Here is a 20,331-nt window from a genome sequence, read left to right as displayed (position 1 = left end):
AGTCTAGTCTGTTTCAAAATATTTTTTATGAGAAGAGAAGCAAACACAAAATTGTTTAATTAATATTGACCATTTAAAAACATAAAATACTTTTTTCTTTTCAATGAATGTATATTTATTTACATTTGTAAATAACAGCATGATCTTATTTCAACAATATCATGAGCTGATCTTGTTAGTGAAATATTGGGAAAAATATCTTCATCAACAGAATAACTCTAGTTTGAGCTTTTGATTTTATTGAAATTTGTTTCACAAAGCCTATTCAAAATAGTCAATGTTCAAATACTCAGCTCATAGATTTGTATATTATACTAGACTGGAAACCAGAAACAAATTCTTATCTGCGATTGATCGATTCACAGACCTATATATATATATATATATATATTTTATGTACGTAAACTCTTTTTCAGGCTCTAAGGGGAGTCTCCCCAATCAATGTTTTCTTAGAAAAGTAATGATCTTTAGTTTTGAAAGTTTAGAAATAATGCAAAATCATTTCTCAGATATTCTAGCAAATATATGAAACAAAGCCATTTCCTGTTTGTTTCCATTGAGATAATGTTTCAAAAATCCTAGATCGAAATAATTCATATTTAAATAGATTGATTACCTAGATCTTTCTAGATTATGTATCTAAAAATTGCAAAATAATAATTATGAGACGAAAGTACTCTTATTTTTGATGTTCAATTACTAGATATAGATCTAAAAATTAAATTATATGTTACATAGGTTAGGGTTGAAAAAAACAACATTACTTCTGATAACTATTTTACAAAACAACGCCTTGTTTCAACTTTAAAAAAATTTCCATGACATTTTTTTGTAGAGTTAAAAAATCTCCATGTCCAGTCTAGATATAGTATATACAAGTCTATGACTCAGCTCTTACTTGAACCCAGTGGCATCTATTTCCTGCCCGAAAAACTTTTTTTGCCTCTGAATTAAAAAAAAAAATAAAGACAACAAAATTTTTTCAAAATAATAATAACTATATTACACAAAAAACTAACCAATAAACAAGTGTATAAAATAAGTCAATTTTGACATAATATACCCATTTAATACCTTTAGAATATAAGCAAGGTTAAAAACTCAACTTCCAGGATGGGGGATACAGGCATGTTTGTTTACAAAATGAATAAAATAGCTAAACATATCTGGTTTTCACTAAAAAGAATGTCCTCGTTCTCATTCTAAACAAGACATGATGAGCTCTTCCTATAGGAAAGTTTTTAAAAAATAATCATAGTATCCCAACACATTCTACCACATAAGACTAATCCTGTAAAGGACACATCCTACTGCAATAGGCACTAGTGGGTTAAAACTGCATCCTAAATTCTTCAAGCTTCTTAAATAATACATGAACTTCCTGATTACTAGTCACCTCATGAAAGACCATCTAAGAGTTACTATCATGTACCTTAGCAAATACATGTAACCTACTAAATGGTTAAGATTATTTTCAAAAACTTTAAATGCCATGAAGAGCATAAAGCTGTGAAACAAACATACAATGAAATGGCAATCGCCTAAACCATATTTGTACTTTAATATTTTAATGTTCCAAAAATTAAGTATTCATAAATTGGTAAATAAATTGAGGTTACTATAAATTAATTGCAACAGAATGTACAATATTGTCATGAATAAAAATACTTTTACAATGCACAGATATCTATAAGAAAATAATACAACAGACAAGTTTTTGTTTTCAATGTAATAGAATACTTGAGAACAATAGCGAAACCTCTGATATATTGAATTGTTGTAATATACAATTAATATTTAGTTAATTATCTGACCTATTTGTAACAATAAACAGAGTTTTAATTGTGGTGATCAATAAATTGTAAAATCTTTTCAATTCTACTAGATCTTGATAAGTGTGGACACAATTTTGTAAGCGTTAATAAAGAAAACAGCACACTTTTTTTCCTTGGCACAGTCTGCAAAAGAGCTCACAGCTCAGCAGCAATAAAGCTGGCTAGAAGAAGAAGAAGTAAGCGTTAATGAAATGACATTGTTATACTGTGGAAAACTTCTAAATTAGAACAAGAGTATGTAAAATAGGCGATAAATAAATATAACATATATATTAAATAAACATTGTTTATATATTTGGAAAAATAATAATAAAAAAATTTGACCTTCAACATTCTCGGAATGTTGAATCACAGTATTTTGTTTTAAATATTGGACGGCTATTTCAACACAAATTGTTTAACACTTTTCAGATTTTATAAATAAGTGTGCACAAGTGGACTTCAATAACTCTTTTTTTATATCAACCATCATTGTTTTGAATTGGTGTCTTGTAACATATTATTTCAACTAAATCAACAGGATCAATACTACAAGTGAATAAATGAAAAACTATAATTAATGGTAAATAAAAAAAATATAATATCTTACTTTAAAAGTAGACAAATAGCTTTACAAGAATCAAGCCTCAAAGTTAAGCCTTAATACACAGTAATCAACATTTTGTAATGGTAAGACTCAGAAAAATAACTTTTTTTTTGTTTAAAATATAAAGTAATAGAGAATGTAACTCATTAGTAATGTCTATAAGAAAACTAATTCAGGCAGAAACACTTTTGTTAGATAGTTAACATTATTCAGTTGTTATTTTTTGTACACAGCAGTTACATTTTATGTAAATAATGTCATTAAAAACTTGACAGAACACTTCTAGAATAAAACAATGTCATTGTCATTAATAAGTCTAAAAGCTTCCTTTAAGACCTTAACATCAACAGAACAAAAATGAATTAAAGTTTTGAGGATATAATATTGCTACAGCATAATGTTGTCTGGAACAGAATGAATCACTTTCTGAAGTACCAAAAAGAAACATCCACAAATGTGGAGTGTACATATGTTCAGCCTGTCAATTTGTCAATTATATACTGTACACATTACAGAATACTGAGTCAAAATGGTACTTTTTTTTTAACATAATACATTAACTGTGCATTATAGTGTTTTAAATTTTAATCACATTTGCACATAATAACATACTTGGAAAAAAATGGACCAAGCTTTCAGACATTGTTGAAATACATTTAGAAATTTACTTAGAATTTTGTAAAATAACAATCTTCTTTTCTATCATAGAACATAAAGACAAAATGAAATATTTCAGAATGTCTTTTAGTAAAGTCAAATGAAATAGCGTGCTATTGTTTTGGTATCGAAATTCTTGCATGAAGTTGATTCATACTTTTTTTCCCATAAAACTTCCACTAGCAGCCTTCAAATTCCATCCAGCCTGCCCTTAACAGAATGTAAAACAATATGGAGACTATCTTTATCCAATTCCTTAACTAAACTTAGCACAGCCTGAAGAATGTTAGAATTCTGAAAAATACAATGAAAACTACAATTAATGACAACTAGTGAAACACAACAATAACAACTTATAAATGATTCTCAAACATCATAAAAGTTTATATACATTTATATATTTATATATATATATATTGGATAAGTAAAGCTCCATTCAAGATGATTTGGTTCCTAATCCAAATGGTTAATATGTTCATGTAGCTAAAGGTTGATGAGGAAGGGTGTCACATGGCAAGCACAATGAACATCTTTATCCCATGCCAAGTCATTAGAGTTGAATAACTCCGGAATAAAAAACTTAAAGCCCTCTACATCTACCTGACTCAAGACCCTAAGTTCTGCAGCCAAATGCTTTACCATTCATACACCAGGCACAAAGAGAATAAATACTCTTTAGCACATTTCAAATATTCATTCAGCTAATGTAAAGACAGTTAACACTGCAATGAGGACCAAGCTATGCCACTCCTGAAAGACAAAAATGTAAGAGTTCTTACCCTTGTTTTGATGACATCATTGTTTGTCAGTCTGGAGGATATTAATGGAGGCTCTATCGGTTTCACACCAATCTCTTTTCTAAGACGACTGAAAGAAAAAAGCAACATTAGCATTGCTGTCAAAGAATATAATACCTATAAGAAATATAATACCTATACAAAATAAGACCAAACACTTTAAAGCTAAATAACTTTTTTTCTTAGTGAATTTTTATTGATTTATTTTAGTCTTCACTGCTGAAGAATGACTTGAACATAGAATCTATGATCTTGCACTTACTTGTATTCCTCCCAGTTCACTGGATCTTTACTTTCTTTACCAAAATAAGAAGAAGTCACAGACGACAGGGTGCTAGCACCATGCAATGAACTCATAGATGACTGAATGCTGGCACCCTCCCATTGCTTAGACAAATGGAATGAATCTGTAGAATTTTCAGTCTCCGGTTGTTTAAGAGAATTTTCCAAATTTATTTCTTTAGTTGACAGCTCACTCAGGTTCAATGAATCATCCAGCTTGATCCGGTCCAATAAAGAACATTGTCTGGTGATGGGATCCTCATTTCTCACTTCTGCAGATAGCTCACTCATGCCATGTAGTGTGCAGTTTACATTAGAGGTAACAAACATGTTGGGAGGGTCAACATTTGAAATTAAAGGCTCATCATCACAAGTAAAGCTGGTTGATAGTTGGGTGCTAGTTTCAGTTTTGTGTGGCATAGATAATGTTAAGCTAGTTGTTTCAGAACTTTGTGATAACACCAAATTAGAATTTCTATTGGTCAATTCCCTTTCTTTTTCTGCTTTACTGCTTAGAGAAAGAATATCTTCAAAGTTCACAGTTTTAATTACATCAACATTTGAAGATTCAGTTAATTTTTCAATACTGCAATTTACATTGATAGCAGACTCATGACTTTCATCCTCAATATTATCCACAATAAATAATCCATTGGTCAAAGTATCATTGCTACAGTTGAAATTAGTATCTTCACTCTTAATTCTGCCAGGAGAATCTGTACCTACTAAGCTCTCCGGAGTTGTTTGGAATTCAATAATACTTTCATTAGAATTATCATCATTCTTTTCTGTGCCAACATCTTTATCATCAGCATCAGTGCAGCTCTCATCAGTCTGTGAAATCCTCCTTCCCATGGTGGTTTCCAGTGAATCACAATTTCCCTTTCTGTCTATGCTCACCAAACATTCCTCTTCATAGCTCATTCTTTCTTTCATCAGATCATCTCTCTTCTTCTGGTGGCGTTTCCTTCTAGGAAGGGCCCATTTTTCTGAAGACTCAGAAGAGCTTCTGCTGCTGGCCTCCTCTGTGTTGTCAACAAAAACTGCAGAGTAAGAGAAATCTTGAGGTACTGGCAGATCTTGACCCTCTTCAGTAGCTCTGGTCATTTCTTCACTTGTAACAACTGCGAGATACAATGCAATAAAGGATGTGATGTAAATAAATATTGTTACTTCACTATCCCTAATTTCCTTTTTATTTTACTTGGTAAACATTAACTTTTGCAATAGAGGACGCATACAAAAAATCAAATATAATTTTATAGCTGATGAAGAAAATTAAAAAAATAGAATTTAAATGGAAGCTACCTGGTCGTACTTGTATGACCTGGTTGAGTAATTGTAATTGTTGTTTAAATTTATAAAAATTTGACTGTGTTCTTCCTTACAACCAGCTTTCAAAGTAACTCTTACTGGTGGTGAAAGTAGAGGTGGTTGATCCCAAAATCCAACCATCTTTTATGACTGCCATTGGTTGGCAATGTAGAGGTGGTTGATCCAAAGATACAACCAGCTTTCATGAATATCTGACATAGGTTGGGAATGTAGAGGTGGTTGATCCAAAGATACAACCAGCTTTCATGAATATCTGACATAGGTTGGGAATGTAGAGGTGGTTGATCCAAAGATACAACCAGCTTTCATGAATATCTGACATAGGTTGGGAATGTAGAGGTGGTTGATCCAAAAATACAACCAGCTTTCATGAATATCTGACATAGGTTGGGAATGTAGAGGTGGTTGATCCAAAAATACAACCAGCTTTCATGAATATCTGACATAGGTTGGGAATGTAGAGGTGGTTGATCCAAAGATACAACCAGCTTTCATGAATATCTGACATAGGTTGGGAATGTAGAGGTGGTTGATCCAAAGATACAACCAGATTTCATGAATATCTGACATAGGTTGGGAATGTAGAGGTGGTTGATCCAAAGATACAACCAGATTTCATGAATATCTGACATAGGTTGGGAATGCAGAGGTGGTTGATCCTCACTATCCAGCAGTCACACAAATAGACCTTTACATAACTTGACCCATGAACCCTTACCTAAAATGAGATGTTAGTATTACTAGAAGTTATAATTTCCTGTTTTGAGTTTCTTTTCTCAAACACTTACCAACATTATCAAGTTTCTGTAGCTGAGGTAATGTCTTTAATACTGTCATTCTATAATTGTCAGTGTTGGCACAAGGATTCTCTGACAGCCATAATGATCGAAGTTTTGGTAAATTCTTCAAGTAGTGAATGTCTCCAAGGCATTGAATGTTGTTAGTTCGTACATAAAGCTCCTGGTGTAGTAAAATAAATTTCAATTCAATTTCTGGACCCTTATGATATTAACAAGTTCTTCAAATTAAATCAACTTGACCACCCCTAGATACTTAATCATATAGAGAGTCTTCAATAACTAGCATAAAGTGTAACAAAAATTATTTTTGTATTAAAAATAAGGATATTTTTAGATACCTTCCAAAAGAGAAATACCTTTAAATTGAAACAGTGTGCAAAGTCACGCAACGTTGTCAATTTGTTGACACTTAAACTGCAGACTTCTAAATTTGGCATTCGACGAACTATTTTAACATCTCCAATGCTTGATCCCCTGAGAATTTTATGTTTAAAGAAAAATTTTATGATTCAATTTAAAGTTTTATGACTTAATCTATTAAAGATGAAAATTATTTAAATTATTTCATTGAGCAATACCCTAAAGGTGAGCTCTATCATTGGGTAAGTATACTTTTAAGTACTTTGTAGTTCCATCAACCCCCCCCCCCCCCCCAAAAATGAATAAAAAAGTAAAAGACATGGTAGTCTTGCATGATGAACTGTACTACACAGTCTGTAGTAAAATTGGGGTGAATTTTAATTTATGGGGAGACATGTTAGCATTTATCAAAATTCATTTTTTTTTTTTACATATCTGCACCATTCTCAGGACTGGACTGTGACATCAAATGTATCCATTAAAATAACTCTCTAATAAAGAAGTCAATTACTTGAGGGATGAATGGTCCCTCTGATATTTAAAAATGGAATGATTTTAAGTGTGTAGCCTATTACTAACCAACAGTTCAATTTTTTAATGCTTTCTAAATCCTGTGCCCTGGTGCGAACTAATACCACTTGTTCTGTCAGTTCCACACTATCACTAGCTTCTGATAGTTGTTCTTTGAAAGCCATTGAATAATCTATAGAGAAAAAAGGCACAATTGGATTCACTTTAGTTTTTGATAATATATTGTTCTATTAATGACAAATAAGAAAATGTTCAGTTCAGCGCCAAAGAGCATTTGATATTTAGCAAAAAGCTGAAGGTTTTTGTGCTGACAGCAGGATATCATTAAATGTTGCCCAGAAAAAGCAAGGTTTATTTCAAGGTTTATTTCACCTAACCTTTGTCCTTTCCCACCAATGCATTATGTAAAATCATTTAGTAAATCATAGCCATTTTTTTTTATCAGCATATTAGCTTCATAAATATTTGATCAATTTACAAAAGAATTACAACTAATGAATACATTTTAAGAAGCTTTATATTACTCAATAAATGGTGCCCCTATATACAACTGTTTAAAACAGTTTAAAGTAAAGCTTAAAGGAACTTACTCACGTCATTTTTTATGGCATTTTAAAAAGAAAATGTAAAAAATAATTTATACAAAAAGTGTTATTTTCTTGGATGGTCACTAGAATGGAGACCTTGGGACTAGAAGCAAATAAGAATAAAAGTTTTTCTGTTCATCCTTTTTAAAAAAAATTCAAATCTCTAATACACATACACGTTTCTTGGACTATTCTTAGTTTTGAAACAGATTTGAATAATTCTTTCTTCACTACTACACAGCCTAGCTACCACCCTCCAGAAGCTTTCTACTCTAGCCATTTTAGGCAAGTACTTAGACCTAGTTTGCTCAGTAAATATTTCTCCCTCCTGGAACCAACCCATAAGGACCACACCAAAAAGACATTTTTATACACAACTCACAATTATATGTCATTCTAAAAAATAAATTAAAAAAATAGTGAAATATATGTAGGTTAGTAATATATATATATCGTGTATATTTATATAGTTTATTTATTTAAATACTTATATAATCTATGTGTAGAAACAGACAGAAATAAATTTACATAGATTATAATAGATTTATAAATTAATTATTTTAATTTAATAAACATGATATTTTCAACTAGGTCACTTGTATTTTCTCTCTGTCTTTCTTTTAATTCCCATCCAAGGACCCTCGTCTTGTTTTCATAATTTGGATGTTCGTTTTGTGACACCTTAACATCCTCTCCCTCCCATAGATGCTTATAATTCTTTTCATGACTCTCTCCCCCTTCCCTCCACTGCCTGTTTGATAGTTTGTGACACTACACACTTAGTGTATACCTCTCATCACTGCCAACTCATCTGGCGTGATCACCTGCAGTGGGCATGGTCTCTGGCTTCAAATTAGCAGCCCGCACTTTTTCTTTCATTCATAAATTATATATTCTAGATATCTCGATCTAGGTCATGTTTATTCATTGAAAAAATCATAGATTTATTAATCCCAATAATATTTCTTATTACGATTTTGCTGTGTTCAAGGAAGAAGAATGAGCTGAATTCATTATTATTTGTTTGGACACCCCCTTTTTTAAATTTTATTTAACAGCTAACAGTATAAATGTGACTGGAATGTCTTTCTAAAGATTTTTGGAAGCTTATTTTGATATGCCCATCAGCCTACGATCAAACAGGCTCATAATATAGCCCTCATACCTTATATGGGTATGAATTGCCGGGGGAGGTTAAAGGTTAATACAAAAGCTTTACATATATGGTTATCGAGAATCTAAAAAACTGCCATCTGCTTTGGAAAAACGGAACAAAATTACCGGAACTTATCTAAAATTGGACATACGCAGTCCCGAAACATCGTTTTTAGCTCCAAACATAAAAACAAAGGAACTACAAACAAAAAAAGCAACCCGTTCAAGGAAGGAGAATTTGATGGAGTGTTCAAAATATAAGAACCTCTTCTAGATCTAAATTTCTAAACTGAATAAAATTAAAAATATACTAATAATACTGTCTATAGTCATAGTCTAGTATCACTATTCACTATATTTAAATTTTTAATATATTAAATTAATCGATCGTCGTCTAATCTTAATAATTTACTAATACTAGTAATACTATTAGTAATACTATTTTAAGTATTTAGTTAATAATCTTCACTATTTTTAGTATTTAATTTACAGTATTTATATTATAATTAATAAATTATAATAATTTATATAATATTAGTTTTATTAAGTTTGAAGTTATAGTTATAATATTTATAATTTATAAGTTAAAGTTATTTACTTATTTACTTAAAACTTAATTACAATCAGTATCACTATCAGAATCTAATAGTCACTGAGTCACTGCCTAATACTATCTAGACGGTACCTAGAGATCGACTAGATGGGGCTATAGAAGTAGATCTAGATCTATCAAGTGTTAGGTTTGATGGTCTAAATCTAGTTTAGATGTAGATGTAGATCTACTGATCTAGTCTAGAGATCTAGAGCTTAGATCTGAATCTTGTTTTAATCAAATTCGTTAATGTTTGTGTTTTGTTATGAGGGTTCGCTATTTAGTTTCTCGATTACTTTTCCTGTGAAGTTTACATTAGCGATTTTACCACTGCACCATATAATATTGATCAGCGGTTCCCAACCTATATAGTTCTACCTACCATATAGATAGAGCTAGTTCTAAAACAACTTTGTTACGATTCCCGACTTTGCGCGACCCATAACCGTTCATAAGCCTTTTCAAAATTTTATAAAATCGTAATCATAATGTAATAAAATTAGAATTACATTTTCATTTTATAAACTGGACATTGCCTATTTAAATTTAAAGACTCAAAAAAAAAACAAAGATTTACTGCTGCAGGGGTAAACGACTGTATAGAAAATACGAAAAACATGCATATATGTAACCCTGCCGGACCAAGTAAAACAAAGGACGTTTGTGCCACGAGGCCTTCATCAGATACAAAACAAACAAAAAATAACAAACAAATAAAACGAAACTTAATATGTAGGCCCTAGCCTATATATCATGGGATGTAGCCAGGATTTTTTTTCGGGGGGGGGGGGGTGGAGGCGAGTTTGGGGGGATTTTTTTTTATCTCCCCCTCGCATAAATATATATATATATGTACATAATAGGTTCTTCCTGGAGTTAGTGGAAAAATTGTAAGCTGCCAGCCATTACCAGCAATGGGGTCTGGGGGAGCGCTGAGAGCTCCCCTAGCGCGTGGCGGAGCCCCGCCGCCAAGCACTATTTCCGATATTGAAAGCCAACAAAATGCATATTCTGAGGTATCTACAGTGCATTATCCTACTATTGAAAGTTTTATTTAAAAATACTATGTGCTACTCTTACAGACTTAGATCCTCCCGCGTCATTCGGCGCATTGGGCTGCAAGCTGCTTCCACAAAAATCTGTCACTGGCAATGTCTGAAGACAAATTGTACTAGGATGTCACAGTTTGCGCTTTTCTCATAATGGCCTCCATCTATTTAAAACTCTTATTATGCGTAATTCATTTTGTCGGAGAACATGTCCCGCAAACCTCATGCGACGCTCTGTCACAACCTTACTAAGGAGTCGACTCCTAGTTAGGCATATGATTTCCTTGATTGAGACCCGATATCTATAACTGACTTCTAAAATCCGTCTTAGACATCTTTGTCGAGCCACATTTAGTGTTTTTCAATTTCGGCAGATGACTATTCACTGAACTTTATTAATGGAGCCCAGCCACTGGTAGAAATTTGTAACCTCTCTTGGCAACGATCTTGGATTTAGGTGACTGTAGTTTGCTTTAGAATAAAATTGAAGAGAGAATTTTTCAACCTCAAAACTCTGTATGGGCATGGGCGTAGCCAGGGGGGTTGGGGTTCAAACCCCCCCTCCGAAATGAAATCGCCCCCCCCCCCCCCCCCGCAGAGGGGATGTCGGAGTTTAGTGACTGATCTTTTGCTTTAATTTTGTTTATTTTAGGTGAAATACTAAACCATCACTTGCCCTAGCACAGCCAAGGGGGTTTTGAGTTTGAATACCCCTACCAGGGGGTTTTGAGTTTGAAACCCCCTACTAGTGGGTTTTGGGTTTGAAAACCTCTACCAGGGGGTTTTAAGTTTAAAACTCAAAACTCGCAAACTAAAAACCCCTTTGGCTATATTCATAGTATTTTGCGTGCGTAATTTGCTTTTTTTTTTTTATTGAAGAGGTATTTTTAGCTTCAAACCCAGCTGAAGAGGGGTTTAAACTCAAAACCCCTTTGGTTACGCTCATAGCATTTTGATTGCGTAATTTGCTTTTTTTTTTAATAATGAGGAGGTATTTTTTTAGCTTCAAACCCCGCTTAAGAGGGTGGGGGGTAAACTAAAAAATCCGTTTGGCTACACTCATAGAATTTTAATTGTGTAATTTGCTTTTTTTTATATTGAAGAGGTGGTTTTTGGCTGCAAATCCCGCTGGGGGGGGGGGGGTGTAAATACAAAATCCCCCTTGACTACGCTCATAGAATCTGGTGACTAAGGCATGGATAGTCTTATATTGAAGAGAGGGGTTTTATCGTAAATTTCAAATCAAAATCTTCCTTAGCTATGCTCTTATAATTTGGGTATTGTCGTTTGCATTTTTGTTTGTTTTGTTTTATAGAAGAGGGGGTTTTGACTGCCAACCCCACTGGTAGGGAGTTTTAAACTCAAAACTCCCTTGGCTGCGCTGAGGCAAGGGATGGTTTAGTATTAAAATCTCAACTAAAATAAACAAAATCAAAGCAAACAATCAGTCACTAAATTCCGATCTGTGAAGAAATCACAAATATTTTTCTAATTTTACAGAAGCAAACCAACGCTGTCTAATTCATAAATTTCTGTATTAGCCTTTTCAAAATGTTTGCCAAAGAGAAACTCTTACAATTATTTAAAACTGCCATCATTTATATACCTTCCATTTTTCATGAACCAGTAATTATAATAGTCTTCCACGTCTGTAGATTCATTAATCTGGATGCTAAATATTGAAAGTGGTGCACATACCCTTTTATTTCCATATATGTTCTCCTGATATATAGGCTAATACCAACAGCTAGACATGTCAACAGCGCCATTAGGCCTATATAAAGAAACTGCCCCAAAATTTGTAAGGAATTCGGCTCCAATCCAAACTCAAATATATTTTGAGGTTGGCAATTGTAACTCCTCGGCAATATTGTGGGGTTTAATAGCTCTTGCTATTTTGAGAGCTACCATATATGAAGCATGTACTACGGCTGCAATGTTTTATTTATGGTAGGTCTATTTGCTACTAGGCCTATAGGCAAGTCTTACAAGTCTGTTTTTTTTTACTCGGTCCTTGTCGGCAAAGCTCGGATGCATTCTATTAAAATGACGTCTCAGTTTGGTTACATTCTGCTACATAGATTCGACTAACAGGACTTTTTACCAAAAAAAAAATGTCATTTATATAATTTTTTGTATTATTCTTTTGTTTGAGATAGATGTCATGGGTTATTCCATATGAAAATGTTATCTTCAATAATATGGACTGTAATCCGATGGCATATTACCTATTACAATTTATAAACGGATGGGTTTTTTCAGTTAATATAAGACGTTCGTAAGTCTTCATCATAAAATAGTATCTATGATTCCGCAAGTGGCACCACTAGAAGCGTTGAATCCATTGAGCGCAGGGCTCTTTGAGGGACATATGGAGTGATCAGTTCGCTGAGGTACAAGGGCATTTCTTTATTAAGATACACTGATGACAAAGTGTGGCCACCTTGTAGTCGATTCTCGCTTTCACAGGAAGCCAGTGGAGCATGTGCAAGAGAGTAGTAGCAGAATCTCGTCTTGTTTTTCTAAGGACTATTCATGCCTAAACCTCAGAATACTCTGTGAAAAATATCTCCAACACCAAGAGAATCTTTTCCATGTCTTTATTGATTTCAAGAAAGCTTTCGATCGAGTATGGCACGGGGCACTCTGGGCGACAATAGAAAAGTACAACATCAATAAAAACATAATCAAAGTTAACCAGAACCTCTACAAGGATGCCATCAGTGCGGTGTACTTCAACAATAATATTGGTGGCTGGTTCAAAACCACAGTTGGAGTAAGACAAAGCTGCCTACTTTCACCAACACTTTTCAATATCTTCCTTGAAAGGATAATGGAAGATGCTCTCGAGGGCTATGATGGTACTGTTAGCATTAGAGGAAGAAGAATCACTAACTTGCGCTTCGCAGATGACATTGATGGCCTAGCAGGGACAGAAGAAGAACTAGCTGACCTGGTGATGCGCATTGACAAGACTTCCGCAGCATATGGCAGGTAAAAAAATGCCCAAAAAAAACAACAAATTATGACCAATAGCCAACAGGGCTTTAAAAGAGGCATCAGTATTGGAGGTAAAAAGCTGACTAGTGTTAACAGCTTCAAATACCTCGGAGCTATTGTCTCAGATGAGGGAACAAAACCCAAACTACTGGCCCAAATAGCACAGTCCACAGCAGCCCTTTCAAAACTGAAAATAATTTGGAAAGACAAGGGCTTGGCCCTCGGCACCAAAATCAGACTGATGCGGTCCCTGGTCATGGCCACATTTTTATATGCTTGCGAGTCTTGGATGCTGACAGCAGAGCTAGAGAGGAGAATACTAGCAATGGAATTGAGATGCTACAGAAGGATCCTAGGCATCACTTTAAAAGATTGCATCACAAACCAAGAGATTAGAGACAGGGTTACTGCAGCGATCGGAACCAATGATGACCTGCTAACTATTGTAAAGAAACGCAAGCTTAAAATATATGGCCATATTACAAGATCCACGGGGCTCGAAAAGACCTTCCTTCAGGGAACAGTACCAGGAAAAAGAAGAAGAGGCAGACAGAGAAAGCGATGGGAGGACAACATAAAAGAATGTACTATTGATAGAGGTTTTAAACACGGCAAAAGACAGGGAGGAATGGAGAAAGACGGTCGACAAATCTTGCTTGGTGCCCCAACGGTCCAACAGACTAAGGGATAGGTAAAGGTAAGGTAATTCATGCGTAATGTAATGTAATTCAGCTTGGCGATTTTGTCATCAGGTATACCAGCTAGCATGGCGTTGCAGTAGTCAATGCGGGAGAGTATGAATGCCACAGCTAGCTTTTTTGTTGACTCCGTTGTTAAATATGGTCGGATCTGGCCTAATCTGCGCAGTAGCAGATAAAGACCCTTGCAGAGCTGATTTATGTGTGGTTCGAAAGATAGTCAAAGAAAACTCCAAGATTCCGCACAACGTGGACATAAGGAACCTGGCAGTTCGTGATAAAAAGAGAATCTGTGCTCTCGACTTTTGAGACGTTGTTCCGAGTGCCAATCTTAGTTATTCCTGTCTTGTCTTCGTCTTGAGCTTATTCTCAACTATCCAATCGCTCACCCTTGCAACGGTACCACTGATTTTTGCTGCCAAATGCGACACCTCTGAAGGTACTGAGAAATCGTATAACTGTGAGTCGTCGGAAAAGAAGTGGTATAAGATGCCGGTTGACTGGGTGTATGACACCGCTGAGTGGGTATGCATACATGCTGAACAGCACTGGGCCTAGAACAGATCCTTGGGGTACACTGTACTTCAAGAGTAAGCTTGTTGATTCTGTCCCGTTAACAACGACACTTTGGGTGCGTTCAGTCAGGTAGGATCCAAGCCACTTTAGGACGATTCTTGCTAAACCAAAAGTGGCAGAGAATCAAGCCATCATAATTTCTTAGTCTAGCGCAGGGGCGGCCTTAGCACTGCGCGGGCCCAGGGCGATTGTCATATGCGGGTACCTGAGCCATAAGGGTAGAATATATATAGGCCTATCTTACCATATCACGCTAACGGAACCGTCCGCCTCTAGCGTTAGAAGAACTTATTTTTGTTACTACCTTACGTAAGTACTGTTGTACTATTGGCATCTTAACTATATAAACTTAAAGTGTTCTTTCATATTTGTGTCGAATTTTTCAAGCATCTCAAGCAAGCCTAAAAACTGACCGTTGTTCGGCGCATAAAGTTTCTCTGTTCTCCCACGAAATGCGCTTTTTTTTTCATATACTGAAATATCGCTCTAATTCTTGCTAAGACTGCGCGCAAATACAGTTATTCTTTTATAACGTGTTGTAGCATCAAGTTATCCATTGCGCTACCATTTGGACATTCTAAGAGATTAATCCAATCACGCTGACACAAATGCCTACTTATAAGTATAAGTATGGATGGATTATGGATAAGTATGGGTGTAGCCTATGTCGGAATTGTGAAGTTAGTCATTTAGTACCCTGACCACTGCTGTCTCTGTGCTACGACACTTCCTATATGCAGATTGAAATTCTTTGAAGAGACAGTACTGTTCTAGAATCATAAGCAATAATTATAAAATGGAGAGAGGACTCTTAATTGTTTTTGTTTAGCTTTTAGCTTTTCTCAATGCGCTATGGTCGAAGACTTGTCTGGACCAGTTGTGAAAGAGGGGGGGGGGGGGGAAGAAGGGGTATGTTAGTTTTTAGATGCATTAAAAAATTCACTCAGGGCTTAGTCTTCAATGGGATTAATTCAACTTATACCACCACATCTGTCAAGTACGATTTCTTTCCCTTGTTTAAGATACCAAACAAAATAATTAATTACCAATAGTTAATTAACTAATTGTTAATATTTTTTATCGATTCTTGTATTATCTGGTAAAAGAAATAACTGTGCACTATTTCAGCTTGATCCGAGGTTGGGTGTTGGAGAAATAACGTGTCCAAACTGTATACCATTCAGACAGACAGAGTGAGTTGATCTAAGCTTTGTAAAAAGTAAAAAGAACGTTAATCGTTTGCTGGCAGCAGAATACAGCATTACCAACAGAGAATTACGCATGAAAATGAAGTCGGCAAAAGAAAAATGGATCAGTGACCAGTAGCTTGAAAGTTGGAAAGATCAAGAAAGCATAAGAAACTTTAACAAAAACAAGACAAGCTAGAACCGTGATGATTATAAACATCGAGAGATGTGCTTAGAAGAGGAACAGAATATGCAAAGAACTGAATAATGTCGAGATAAATCCCAACTACATTCTAATTAACAAAACAACAGAGAACTTTACGAGGCTCCGAGTTCTGAGTCAGAAGTAGAGGAGCCAATAAAATCACTTAGAGGTGGCAAGTCGCGTGGAGTTGATAGCATACCATCAGAACTGTTATAACATGGGGGCTCACATATAACTAAATGTTTTAGGACAATCTGCTAGAAAATATGGGACGATTCAATGTCCAAAATAATGGACCCAATCCTTGTTCAAAGCAGGTAGAAGCACTGTTGAACAAAGATTTCACATCAGATTGCTAAATGAAAAATGTCTTCAACACCAAAACAAATAGTAACACAACTTCATAGACTTTAAACTTCACAGAAATATTTTTTTATGTCATGTAGATCTAGTACTGATACCCATTAGTGTTTTCCTTACCTTATGGAACTCGGAATGGCTGCCCTGCAGTACAAGCCCTCCCATTGGTACGCCAGATAATCTAGATTTTAGATCTAGATTTCTGACTAGATTACAACTCAAATTTGTAATTACAACTCAAATTTGTAACAGAAATTAGTTAATATATATATCATACTTACAATTCGCGTTATATAATGTCGACACTATTTTGTGTTACACTATCTTGTCGAGTGACACAGTAGTGGGGAAGAATCAGGGAAGCAACTCCGAAGTTATTGAATATTTCGTGTTTTTTTTTATTCACGAGTTACCTCTCTTTTATAGTGAACAGCCAAAGCAAAGACAGACTACCAAAGTGAAAGATCGTATCAAGAGAAAGTGGCAAAACAACATAGTCATCTCCCCGCGACATCACTGACAATGCGAATCATCAATGTGTAGAACAATGACAATGGTACGTAACTAGAATAAAGCTAGGGACCAGGGGCGGACTGGCTATATGGGCATTCGGGCAAATGCCCGGTGGGCTGGTACCCAAATGGGCCGGTAGGGTCACCTAAAGGGTCTCATGAATGCCACTTTGTCACGTATTGAATTGTTAAAGGTTTTATAATGTTCTCTTAACAAAGTGGCCCTCTGAGCGTCGTGTTTGTTTTTTTTTAAATCGTTTACAGACACAACATTGTAGGTCCTAATGCTAATTTAATTTAACACATTTTCCGAAATAATGTAATAGTTTACATCCGTAGACAGTGCTACTGTAGGCTTCATCCTTTAAGGGTCTACACAGTTAGCGATGAAAAAGCAACATAAGGCCTATATTTCTTATAAAGATATAGAGCATGCTTACAGTTATTGATACATTATTAAACTTAACATAATTATTTTCAGGACAAGTAGGCCTATAATTATAATATATAATACATTATATTATTATATATATTATATATTATATATAATAGGGGGGCCTATAATATGATATACAATTTATGGGCCTATAATTATAATATATAATACATTATATTATTATATATATTATATATAATATAATATGATATACAATTTATGGGCCGGACTTGTATAGAAATGCCTGGGCCGATTTTGACACCCAGTCCGCCCCTGCTAGGGACCACTGTTTGTTTGTTGGACATGTCTCGGACGTTCCGTCAGAACCGTGAAGATAACAAACAGCGAAGCAGGACGTTTTGGCGCCGCCGTTTTGGCCCCACCGTTTGGGCGCGAAGGTCGTTTTGGCGCGAAATACATTATGTACGTTTATTGTATTATTTCTTTTAAAAGAATTATTCATATCTATGTTTTGCATGAGTGTTTGTGTTAAGACATATTTTTCACGTACTAAATGTAAATGTGTGTTTGTTTTTCACATCATTTTCTTTAATAAACATTTTGGCTTGCGTATGTGTGTTTATTTAGAGGCACACTTTTATTTTCAAAAAAAAAAATATTTAAGACATTACTTTAAAATTTAAAAAAAATTAAAAACAAAATGAAACGATGATAGACTAAAAATTGATGCAATTATTTGTTTACATTAACATTGATTTATTTAATGACTGTATGGTATCTCCAGCTATACATACCAAACACTTGCTAATAATAAGTAAAAATATAATACATGTACCATGTTTCTCAAAATACTTTAAGTTAAGTATAGGCTACATGGACACCATAGTTATTCGCACCTAGGGATGTCAAGTGGAGTGCTAGAAACAGATTATCGTCTTACGCGTGAGAGAGGGGAGGGGTGGAGGAAAGAGTATATACAAGGAGTGAAATGTGAGCAGAAGAGAGGGGGTGGGATAGATGTCACATGTAATGACCATTCCCAAGTAGATAATCGCCAGACGCATCACGCCAACGACCAGTGCTCGGTGCTGGTCTTGTCTTCATTTGTTTAACTCTACCTGCGTCAATGCGAGATGTGTCACCCAAACCACCCCTACCCAAAATATATCTTTTCAAAGTATCTTAGTGTCGTGAATTTGTTTCTATCTATTGTCGCCCATAGTGTTTGTTTACATTTGTGGATTCACGTTAGAATTTGTACTAACCACATTCCGTGTCTTGATCTTTACTATGTGTGGAGTTTTTGTCGTCATTCAGCGTAATAGAGCTTTAGATGTTAACATGGTTTTTGTTATAGTAAAGTGTGACACTTAGCTAGTTCGTATATTACACTAATGTCAAATAAAAAAAATCTTTTGGAAAGAAATCCAAAAATGTCATCCAGTGCGATTAGCAGAACTCATATATAGCATGTCATTACCATTCAGGAATCTGACTTATTATAGGCCTATATTCATGAAATAAGCAAAACCTTTATAATTAAAAAAAAAACAATTCGCTGAACGGTGTTAGAATTCATACTATACATACAATATTATGGTAGAGTGAAATAAACATGTTATAAAAGCTACGTGCCTATTAAATTATCGTCAAATGATATCTCGCGCCAAAACGTCCCGTCGCCAAAACGTCACGTCGCCAAAACGGCGGGCGCCAAAACGTCACGTACCGAACAAACAGACAGGTGTGATTTGAGACAAACATTCAGACAGGTGTGATTTGAGACAAACGTTCAGACAGGTGTGATTTGAGACAAACATTCAGACAGGTGTGATTTGAGACAAACATTCAGACAGGTGTGATTTGAGACAAACATTCAGACAGGTGTGATTTGAGACAAACATTCAGACAGGTGTGATTTGAGACAAACGTTCAGACAGGTGTGATTTGAGACAGAAAGATACTGGCGACTCTAACTTGTTTTTTTGAGGGGCGACTGTAACCTACCTAGCTTGGAGACACGTGACTGTCATGACATGCTGCATTCTTCCAAATTACTTTACTCAAAGAGTTTATTTAATTGGACGTCTAGACCTATGCATATAGTTTATAATGGTCTAAATATATTATTCAGATTAAGATAAGAACATCTCCAAGAACTCTTTCAGAAAAAATATCCATCTATCTATTTAGCTTATCTACGCATATCTATCTACTCCTATCTATTTAACTACACCTATCTATCTATTTATCTACCTACCTGTCTGTCTGTGATAAGCCCGAAGTGGACTACAAACTCTCAGAAACGGCAACATTTACTAGTAGCTACCAGGTAACAAGCTAACGTCTTGACTTTTTAATTTCCCTCCCCCTTCTCCTCAAAGAGTTATTTGGACCCGTATCATTGTCAAGTATCCACGCGGCACCTTCGATCCACGTGACCCCGACTAGAGTCCTGGTGTGAATGAAAGAATGGCCAGCTAACCCGTGACCAAGGTGTCGGCTAACCCCCAGCTTTCGAGCTAGCCTACGTGATAAGGTTCACAAAAGTCACACCCCTACTACCCACCACTTTGTTCCTCACAAAAGCCGTTATCCTATTGACACCACGTCACGTGCTGAAAGGTTTCCTCTGGCCTCGGCACTGTTTTGAGAACTGAGAAAAAAAAAAATAAAGGAGGGGGTGGCTGAGTCTAGAAACGGTGGTGATTAAATAAGGTGTCCGTTGATGGGGACTCTTCGGTGAGAACTGACCTTTGCGAAACTTTTCCTAGGAGCCAATAGTGAACACTTCAGTCATGGCTGCACGATTTGCGTTGTTGCCTTTCGT

The 20,331-nt window shown here is 35.2% G+C and overlaps 1 protein-coding gene across 3 annotated transcripts; it reads right to left on the bottom strand.

Moving 5' to 3' along the window:
• Positions 1-63: 63 nt before the first annotated feature.
• Positions 64-20,319, bottom strand: LOC106051154 (uncharacterized). 3 transcript variants are annotated; one of them, XM_056045716.1, is made up of 7 exons: positions 19,762-20,319; positions 7,232-7,355; positions 6,649-6,766; positions 6,281-6,452; positions 4,138-5,281; positions 3,858-3,945; positions 64-3,372 (listed from the first exon to the last, which is right to left on the bottom strand). In XM_056045716.1, the coding sequence occupies exons 1-7, from the start codon at positions 19,814-19,816 to the stop codon at positions 3,268-3,270; spliced, it is 1,806 nt and encodes a 601-aa protein (XP_055901691.1). In that variant the 5' UTR covers positions 19,817-20,319; the 3' UTR covers positions 64-3,267. The 3 variants fall into 3 exon arrangements, with proteins under 3 accessions (XP_055901691.1, XP_013061745.2, XP_055901692.1); XM_013206291.2 differs by lacking the exon at positions 19,762-20,319 and adding an exon at positions 9,587-9,817; XM_056045717.1 differs by lacking the exon at positions 19,762-20,319 and adding an exon at positions 9,611-9,817.
• Between the last annotated feature and the right edge of the window lie 12 nt (positions 20,320-20,331).

This window comes from Biomphalaria glabrata, chromosome 11, assembly GCF_947242115.1.
Source record: "Biomphalaria glabrata chromosome 11, xgBioGlab47.1, whole genome shotgun sequence".
NCBI classification, from domain to species: Eukaryota; Metazoa; Mollusca; class Gastropoda; family Planorbidae; genus Biomphalaria; species Biomphalaria glabrata.
The sequence above is the reverse complement of the archived record's forward strand: the minus strand, read 5'-3'. Positions and strand labels throughout refer to the sequence as shown.